The 10,999-nt window shown below is 30.2% G+C and overlaps 1 protein-coding gene across 1 annotated transcript; it reads left to right on the top strand.

Annotated features, from left to right (window-relative positions):
• Positions 1-380: 380 nt before the first annotated feature.
• On the top strand, positions 381-947 carry LOC18041529 (putative ripening-related protein 1). Its single transcript, XM_006432639.1, has one exon. It carries the CDS (start codon positions 381-383, stop codon positions 945-947), a length of 567 nt encoding a protein of 188 aa, XP_006432702.1.
• The last annotated feature ends 10,052 nt before the right edge of the window (positions 948-10,999 follow it).

Below are 10,999 nucleotides of genomic sequence, written 5' to 3'. Positions count from 1 at the left end.
TGGCCGTACATGGATGCATATATATATATATATACTTCATAGATTCATTTAGAATTTGTTCATGCTGCCGCGCCGTAACATCACATAGTGCAAGCCTTTTCTTTAAGTTGACTTTCTTATGAACATTTCACAATAAAATCCAAATGAATGTTCTAATGTTAATCCTCTTCGTGATACATACATAAATCCACTCCAAGGCTTTGCGACCCATATGTTATCTTTAAGAAATATTCTTAAAACTTTGACTACAAAATTGTTCTAAAAGTTTGCACATTGATGTCGCCTCTATATATATAGCTTATTACATATTAAAGTCCTTCACCAAACACATTACAACAGATTCAGGAACAAATTAATAGGAGAAAAAATATACATACAAAATGAAGAGGCAACTTTCCTCTTGTGTTGTTCTGCTCATTTGTTTTCTTGTAGTTTTGACAACACTGAGCAGTGTTGAAGCTGGTACTTGTAACCCCAGTGGCAAGATTAGAGGGAAGAAGCCTCCACCAGGACAATGCAATAAAGAAAACTACTCTGATTGCTGCAAACAAGGCAAGCTTTACAGCATTTTCAGATGCTCGCCACCGGTGACCGGACACACAAAGGCAACATTAACACTCAACAGCTTCCAGAAGGACGGCGACGGCGGTGGCCCATCTGAATGCGACAACCAGTACCATTCAGATGATGAACCAGTTGTGGCATTGTCAACCGGATGGCACAACAAAGGCAGCAGGTGCTTAAACTATATTAACGTCTATGGTAATGGACAAAGTGTTAAGGCTAAAGTTGTTGATGAGTGTGACTCCACAATGGGGTGCGATTCAGATCATGATTATCAGCCTCCATGCCGTAACAATATTGTTGATGCATCAAAAGCTGTTTGGGAAGCCCTGGGAGTGCCTGAAAGTCAGGGTGAAATGGAAATATATTGGTCTGATGCTTGATTCCTGTTACGCTAGCTTATGGTACCATATACGATGTTTTATTATTAACTTGTGTTTGCTTAGTCCATGTGTTATATATATAGTACTATAATAAGAGTTTGTGTTACTTTTCTTTTTATTTTACTTTCATTTTCTCCTTTCGTTTGAACTTGGTCTGATTAGTTTATGTATATAAAAACTGCAAAAAAAGATTTTCTTTAATACTCTGTATCACTGTATGGATTAGTTTGTTTTATTATTATCACTGTATGAATTAAGCAGCTGTACGTACGTGTCTTAATTAACTTCCACGGATCCATAAACAAGTAGTACAAAAGCCAAAGATTCATTTGTATCCTCCTAACTTGAGCGGCCAAAACGTTGACAGCCGGGTGAGTGGTGACGCTACACATCCAGGTCAAATTAGGATTCATTGTTGAGTTAAGCTGTGCTAAACCTTTTATAACTTTCTGCCATGCGTTATATGCAGTTCAAATATAATTATGTGTTATTTTTTATTCATTAATTATCAATCACAACATTTCTATAAAAAGCTTAACATAGGTCAACTCGGTATTAGATTCAAATCACAGTCGATGTCTTGACTTCATGTTTACAAGTGATGGTAATTTTTATCAAAGTGAGGGGCTACTTCACGGTGTTAAAATGTTAGACAAGTCGGGGCCCCGTAAGCAATTTAAGATAGCATGCGTTAACAGATAGTGAGTTTAAGTGTTATAAGATTGTATAGTTATATCAATTCCTTTTAGACTTTCGTACTTATATGAGTGTCTGTAACTCAAGTATATATCAAATACAAATATAATTTCAGAGCAGGATTCGATCATAATGGCCAGCTTTGTTTCAAACCAATCCTCCAACGTTAACTCAGAACAACCTTCAAGCCAAATCAATAATACTTTACCAAACAACCTTAATTTCCCTTCTACATTTAAACTTGATAGAAGTTATCCCTTCCACAATTAAACTTGATAGACATGACTTCCTCATATGGAAATCCCAAATTCTTCCAACAATAAGAGCGTATTGCTTGGAAGGACATTTGAATGGCACCAAGCCACGTCCAAATCAAAATACTATCGCTATAGACCAAGATCAAAGTGTTGTCATCAATCCTAATTCAGAATTGCGAATACAATTGGATACAGGATCAGCTTCTCTTGGGGTGGTTACTTTTGACCACCACGGAAGGTTTGAGCAGCATAATTGACTATAACACTTCGTATGAATTATGGACATCAATTGTAAGGCATGACAGATTATTTTCCAAAATTAAAAATATTGCTGATATTATAATTTGTCTGCCTCAGGAAATCCTATTACTGAGAAAGAGCTGAGGTTATATTTATTGTCAAGTGTGGGCACTGAGTACGATCCAATTGTGGTCAAGATAACTTCCAAGACTAAGATAATACCTACAAGAAGTTTTTGCAATGCTATTAAACGCAGAATTGATCAATTAAATTCTGTAGCAAACTTTAGAATTGGAACCAATACCATTGCAAACTTTGCTCAGGGACCAAAAGCTGATAAGCATCCTCGATACAAGAATTAAAGTTAGCAGTACAACAACAGCCATTACTCGTCAAATTATATAGGACAAAATGTAATCAATCAAGCACCAGATGCATATGTTATTGATGCTCCAGAAGGAGGACCAGACCCTGGCTGGTCTGTAGACAGCAGAAATAGTCTGAATTTGAGGGCTGAGTATAAAGGTGATGAGAAGGTGATTGTAGGTAATGATCCAAAAACTCAAAATCTTTCATGTTGGTCATTCCACATCTGAAAGATATTCTACATGTTCGATGCATAACAAAAAAAAAAAAGCTCATTAGTGTTTCAAAATTACTCATTAATAATAAAACTTTATTGAATGTTACAAAAGATTTCTTTCTTTTTAAGGACAAGAAACTTGGGACGGTTATAAAGAGTGGCTAAGGATAGACTTTATCAATTGCAAGGAATCAATTGAGGAGCTTAAATTCTCTGTTCAAATTTAAAGTCTAGGTACCTTTCTTATTAAGTCAAATAAGGTTTTTAAGCCATCTAAGAATGAAATTATTTTTTCTCTAGTTACAATAACCTTTCTCATTTGAATAGAAACTCTTATTCAAGTTTGGAACCTTATCATGCATTTTGGTACCAATGAAACTAAGGCAAATAATCCCTTTACTCTAATTCATAGAGACATTTTAGACTTGAGGGGATGTTAGAAGGTTAAACAAGTCAGGGCCTAGTAATCAATTTAATTTAACCTGAGTTAGCAAATTGTAAGTTTTAAGTGTTATGATAAGATTGTACATATATTAGTTGTTATAAAACTTGAGTTTATTTCCTTCTAAACTTGTTCTTCTATCTCAAATAGATATCAAATACAAATATAATTTCAGATCAGATTTTCCTCAAACCAGCTTCTTTCAGAAATTGTTAGAAACAAGAAAATCACATAAAACTATTTAAAACTTGTACATTTTGTGACAAAACCAACGAGAGAATGACTAAATGAGCAAAAAGTGTCAAAATTCGAACAACACAAAGACACTGATAACAATTAAAGTAAGCACGTGCTCAATATTTCCAATGAAACTTTTCAATTAATTTATTGACCCTAATGATTGGAAACCTGACTCCAAATAGCATATTCATTGAGATAAAGGATGGGAATAAATTGCTGTATTCAACAAAAAATTTGATCCTTTAAGAAAGGTACACTAACTTAACTCAGCATCAAAATTAGTAACTCACAAAATACCGAAATAAATCAAATAAAAATCACAAAGTGAATCAAGAAAAAATGGGATTAACAGAAATGTTTTAAGCAACATAGTTCTTAATTTCCTCCAATATTTAATCTCCAAGTTTAAGCACTATATCATGGCATTGGTCGACATTCAAGTTATCAGATAATTTAATCCTTAGACATGTATTTAACAAATTGTCTTCATCTTTTTTTATGAATAAATCATGATAAATCTTTCCAATGGTAGGTAATCACACGTTTTGAAAAATTAAAAAAAAAAAATTATTTGAGCATTTTAAAAAAAATAATATTAGACTTTTAAATATTATCTCCGTACTTTCAACTCAAATGATGATATTTAACTTATTTATTAGGTGATAAATTTCACAACTTATAAAATTATTTACTACTGAAATCTATTATTCAAAGATGAATGATACCCTGAGGTCATAAAATTGGGAATCGCCTCGTGTAACTTTAATTACTTTACATGTCACTCTCAAGTATTTCCCTTTTTTTTTCTTAACTTTTAGCCTCCAAAAATTCTATTTCTATTACTTATCGGCCCCTTACAAATTTGACATGCCTGTGTTCGCAACTCTCTTAGGTTGTAATATTTAGTAAAACATGAATTCTATGAAGACGCATTGTTTGTGTGTTCAAAATGAATATTGCAATCTATTTGAGTAATATCCTCGCATTGCCAAGGATTTGAATCACCCAAAAAACATTCACGCAATATTCAACAACCAAAGCAAACTGGAGAGGGACAATTTTAATATTTAGGAGTGTTCTATTCTCACAATGAAGATACGTATTACAAACCTTATGTACGAATAATCGATTATTCATGTTTGAGATTAATATATATATATATATATATATATATATATATATATATATATGTTTCGGAGATTTAACATTCACGCAAAAGCAAACATATAATGAAATACTTGAGAACAATTAAATGGCAATGCTAGCTAGATCGTTACAAGTCAAATTGGTGATAATTTTTAGAATTTGTTTTCTCCCCTTCTCTAAAAAATTAATTCTGTCTGCTCTCATATTTCAAAACTCATCAAAATACCCCTACTATTAAAAACAATTATGTTAACTTTCGACTTTCTTGTGTCTTTTGCTATCTTACCCCTAAGGCCTAGAATCATACTTATGATTAACGTACTTTTTAGTAAACTTGATCTTTGAGTATGTAGTTGCCACTAGCCACTGAATAATCAATAAAGATTAAGAGCCTGTAGTGGTTAATGAAATGAGTTACTTCTATTGTGTTATGTAAAAAAATATTTATTAAAAAATTAGGTTAGTGTTTAGTAAATTGAGTTGTCGAGATTATTTTGAGTTTAAAAAATAGAATACATGCATTTGGTAAGTTTTGTTATGAAAGTACTGTTCTACTATATAATTTTCAAAATAGACAAAGTTTGGATTGTCTTTTATTTATATATTAGAGTTTATGGAAAAATAAAACATAAATGTCTTTTCGTTAAAATATTAAAATTATAATAGAAACTTTAAAATGACATGGGTGGTTAATTTCATAAGCTATTTACAAAAAGTAACTCGTTACTAAGTTTAAACGTTGCAGACAAAACGAAAAAACTTGTAAAATAAGTAGTTTTTGATAAATTTACTAAATATCATTTTTATCAAAACTTATGATATAAGCTGCTTATAACGTTTCAACCTCAATCTTGTGTAGGGCCTAAATTTTGAAGATAAGAATAAAATACAAAATTTGAAAATTAGCATAATCGTTTTACCGCAAAGACTTTTTTATTGGTTGTGAAACATGAGAGAAAATAATTAAATCTGACAAACCACATGGGATTTTGATAATTTTCTCTTATAATTATAACTTTGTTATTTTTCCTTTACTTATAACCTAGTATATGATTTTGTATCCCAACTTGTTAATTTAAAATCTAAAATATTTCAAACTTTTTTGTATACATTAAACTTATAATATGAATTAAACTAAGAACATGAAATTTGTACCAATGTGCACAGCCGAACCCCAATCATTTTATAAGATTAAAAAAAAAGAAAACTCATTTGGCACAAACGGATTAGCCAAAAACGAATTAATCGAAAAAGAAATTTGAACTAATCCAAATAATATCATTTGTTGACTAGTTCTTACATATACATGTTTTGGCCTTTTGACAAAGTATGAAGTGTGATCGTCAAGTGATTAATCCAAAGAAAATTAACCCATTATGACAAATGTTATAGAATGGTTAAAGAGTTGGCTGAGACCTTTGTGATTGATTAGAAGAAAACTATTAACATGTCTCAATCCGAATTGTTGAGCTTATGAAAAGTTCTTTGTATTCATCATGGAGTACCAATAAATTTAATTTTTTTCAAAAATTGAGTTTTATAGAACAGTCGTTTTCTTCTTTTCGCAATAATCTACTCAACTAATTAAAATTAAAATTTCAACTGATCTTTGATTCATTCTTAGACCATTTCTTGGTGGAATTTTGTAGATATCCAAACCAAACACAAACTAAAATAAATTAATAATAATGCGTTCCTTTGTTGTGGTTGGCACTAGACAATCAAAAATCACAAAGACGATGCCGGCCCATGTCATCTATTGATCATATTTCATAGGACTCTTGAGCTTCTTCAATGTCATTTCATTAACTAAGCTTATCACATCATTTAAATGATGTAAAAGCATGAGACTGTTCTAGTAATTAAAACTTTGTGGGTATGTTTTTTAAAGGATTAACACAATTTTTTAAAGAAAAACAAACCGTTAGCTTAAAAACAAAATGGCATCGACAAGTTCGTCGTGGGCAAAAATTGAAGGATATTTTATTAAACGAAGCATAAGCAGTAGGCATGTGTAAGTTTTTCTACACGCTATATAATTTATAAAGTTGTTAAGATAATAAAATTGGAATGAAGCTCTTCTCATATTTATATTATGTATCCCATAAGAATTAGTCAGCACATTTATTGCGAAAAAAAGAAAAAAGACGGTATGCTTGGTACATGAAATAATTTTTAAAAACGTTTTAATCACCTGCCCAATCGTTCACGGCGTAATAGTTATTTGATTCAGAAAATTCAATAGTTGTTGAGTTAAATTGAAAATTTTAATAATCCTCAAAATGGTATAGTAGATGTAAATTTGTGTCAAATCGATAAGCAAAATTCAATCTGGGAAGTGGGAACTCCCCTAATTCCACAAAGTTTGATTAAGCATATTGACCGCCCATTTAGTTGGCTAAAGTCCTGGAATAATGGTCATTAATTTTGAATCCTAAATTTTTAGAATTTTTTTTACTAGTAAAAGTCATTCCACTGCTTTCTCTCTAATTTTGTGTAATTACTCATTAGTGAGCTTAGTATTTCTGGTAATGGAAATGGCTTTGTTATTTCTTTATCTTAGAAAAAAAAAAAAGATTTTATTAGGTCAGATCAAGGTTAAATCTCATGTATCTTTTTTTTTTTTTTAATTCATCATTTTCATAATAAATGATCCACTTGTCCCAAAATGATCCGCCCCAATAGGAAATTAATAGGTTATTCAAAAAAAAAAACACTAAAATTATAGTTCGAGGAACAAACAGAATATGGGAATATTACTGGTGCGTGGGAGCAAAATAAAAACTTTTATCGTCACAAAATTAAGAAAAGGAGCGCTGACCAACACAACCAAGGAGTAATTGGCAAGTTTTATCCAAATTTAAAATTATTAACTTTGACTCAACTAACAACATGAACTAAGAAGAAGAAGAACAACAATGAGCAAGATAGTACAAATGGTAAGGTAATCATTTGCCGTTTTTGGCTGCTTCTGGATGCATCATTTTATATCAGGATCTTAGTCAATCTATTAACGCCTAAAGTGTATATTTTCTGTAGCTGATATATACGAAGCCATATTTTAATTTTTCACATTTAACTTTATCTTTTCAAATAAATATTTTCAAGGTTTGACGAGTTACCCACAAACAACCCCCCCTGTTTTTACCATTGGACCAATAATCTTATTGTCATTAAAATTATTTAATAAAAAAAATTACAAACTATACAATTTATTTTGGTTGTATTAAATAATATTTTATCCATCTTCCTCGTTCAATCCTGCAATCACGCCAACAAACAAAAATCACTTTCGGACAATCGAGAATCGAGATTAGAAAATGGGCTGCCCGCACATGTGAAAACCATCATCGCGTAATCAAATAAAATGGGCCCACACGTGCGTCCCCGAGCCACATTCCTCCCGCCGCTCTCGGTTTCAGGAGGTTTATAAATAAATTCCCAGTAGACGAATTTGCCCCTGATTTGGCCCTCATGTAACATAGTTCATGATGGAGAAGATGATAAAAAAAAACAAAAATAAGAAGAAATGATTTATAGATTTATTGTATTTTTTTAATATTTTATGAATATCATATGAGATGGTATAATATAAATACAATTCAATATATCTATCAAAATCTGAAATTTAATTTAATATCGATCGAAATCTATCTTAATGTATTATAATTAAAAGTTCAGCACAAAAATAACAAATAAAATGTACTTTTTTTTTCACTCTAGAAAGACTTGAACCCTTGATAAAGTGAGCAGTTGCATGACATATATAAATTTATTAGTGTGAAGTTAAAGGGGAAGGAATGAAAGAGGAAGCTAACATGTGATGTACCTAAATGTGACAAGCCAACAGGATAATTTGCATGAGCAAAAGTTAAAAGGGGTTTTTGAAATTATCATATTATTGAGTTCAACCTTGGTGGCTCAAATTTTTTGGCAAGTTAATCCAACCAAATACTTAGTTTGGAATTTTTTATCATATATAAAACATTGAAATCAATGTTCTTACCTTCTTGTTAATGATGATATATGATTAAAAGGTTAATGAATTATTCTAAAGTTTCAAATTGCAATTAGATACCATTTCTATAGGGAAAGGAATCCATTGTGCATAGAGATCCTACCCTAGGGATTATCAATGCCTTTTTATTATATCATTACATGAAGATGTCTTATTAGATATATAAACATGAACTTAAACATAGAAGATAATTATTGGGATTTTAAAAAAAAGTTTTTTTTTTCTTTTAATTTTTACAAAACGTTTGAATTCAAAACTCCACTCACACTAAAATTGATAAATACATAATACATTTATAAAATAAATAATTTAGACTGAAAAGATTTATTGTAAGTTTAGAAATGCTCTAAATCCGACGGCTGTAAATTAATTGTTTTTGCAAAACCAAAAAAAGGAAAGGAATGTTTATCTTCTGACCTCGTTTAGTGGAAAAGTGGATACAATCAAACACAGCTCACAGTTGCCGCGGCCACGCTTCCTCGGATTCGATTCTCTGCAACCGGATCTTCTAAAATCACGGACACATCCTCCATTGTGACCGTTGATGGGGACCACCAATTCCAACGCTCGAGTGGACTGTCAGCTAATCCTGACGTCATAACTTATTGTAAACAATTAAGAAATGTCACAATAAATTAATAACTACAATATTTAAAGAAAATTTTGAAAAAAAAAATATTTCATATTACAATAGAAAAATGCAAAAAGAATTATTAAATTATAATTTATTTAATATCTGTATTATTTGAATGTTTTTAAAAATTTGCTTATACGATTATTTACATTATTGTCTTAATTTTTATCACATTTCATGACAAAATATAACAATAAAAACCAATAAAAAATAAACATGTTTGAAAATCATTAAATCAAGGACTTAGAGCATATAAAAAATAGACCATTGATATTTATTCAATTTATCAACTTGTATGTGAGAGCATGGGTTCGAGTCCTCATATTGTAATATAGGGACTTCATTTCTCTTTCCATAATTAAGTGAACGTAGTTTGTTCTCTTTTGAAAAGTGAGTGGAGTAAACGTCTTTTGAATATTAATGAGGGTAAAAATATAAATAATGTAAGATTTATTGTAAATTAGTCTTAATAATTGTCTGATTGTAAATATCAGAAATATTATAATATCGGTAATAGTCTAATTGCAATAAGTTGATTGTAATATCAGTAAAAAAAAAAATTATTAACTTATATACCATCAAGAAGCATTGACTTAATTTTGACATTGTAACAAGTAAAAAGAATTAAACTCACAAAACTCAAGATGTTTGATTAATTGTGCATAAATTCTGGATTCATAACCTAACGTTGATCGTCATTTTTCTCTCTTTATTCATTGCACCATGAGTTTCTTGTTCGTAATTATTGATTAGGTTTAATAACTTTAACATCCAATTTAAACATTATTTTCATTGTTGACCAACTTTATTATTAGGGTCTTGACAAATGAGTCAAAATCTTTTAATCGATGGACACTTAAATCTTTCAATTAAAGAGTTTTAAGTAATGTGACTTAACCGAAATCTTGCTCTTTAAAAAATTTCAACCGTATTTAAAGGGACAATTAAGGCCTTATGTAATGAAATGTAGCCTAACTTTTCAAACAAAAATCAAGAGACCAATAGCCCTACAACACATGAAGAGAACAAGATTTTCATTATCCTATGGATATTTAATACTCCAACAACTATTTCTAAATCAAATGTTAGATGAATTATTATTATTATTATTATTATTATTATTATTATTATTATTATTATTTTACCTTTCAAATTACATTACAATCGACTAACGTTTACAATTAAAAGTTTATCGAAACTTCTTAAATCAGTGATTGAATTTTAATATAAAAATTGAAAATAAGTTGTACCTATTTTTATATATTTAAAACAAATCAACCCTATAATGTAAAAAAAAAAAATTCAATAGTATCTAGCACAGTGGCACTCAACTAAGAGTGTTTGCTCAATCGATTGAGGTTTGCTATTATATAATTAAATTATTGAAACTTAATATATATATTAGTGAATAATTAGATGATATTTATTTTTCTTAGGAAGAATTGATTGGTTCAATAATAATATAAAAAAGAATTATTTTTGTCCCTAAAAACTTAAATGATTAATTTTCAAGTAAATTTTTTTTTACTGATTAACCTAATTCGAATTCTACGGAAATAGGGTTAAAAAAGGAATTATATTATTATGTTTGGGATCCCCCTAACTTAGCATTAGCCTTATGTTTGACCATCACATGCATCAGCCGGTTGTAGCAAAAACACAAAGTCTGCATCCACATTGAATTATAACCCAAGAACCGCGTAAACTGCGGCTTGAACTAGACACGCCAAATCCCGAAAACGTCCTCTATAAACACTCGCAGTTCTCTTTCTGCTTCTGTTATTTCTTGAGTTCAG

The sequence above is a fragment of the Citrus clementina genome, unplaced genomic scaffold (genome assembly GCF_000493195.1).
Source record: "Citrus clementina cultivar Clemenules unplaced genomic scaffold, Citrus_clementina_v1.0 scaffold_5, whole genome shotgun sequence".
NCBI classification, from domain to species: domain Eukaryota; kingdom Viridiplantae; phylum Streptophyta; class Magnoliopsida; order Sapindales; family Rutaceae; genus Citrus; species Citrus x clementina.
Note: the sequence above shows the minus strand (reverse complement) of the source record. Positions and strands in the feature narration are given on the sequence as shown.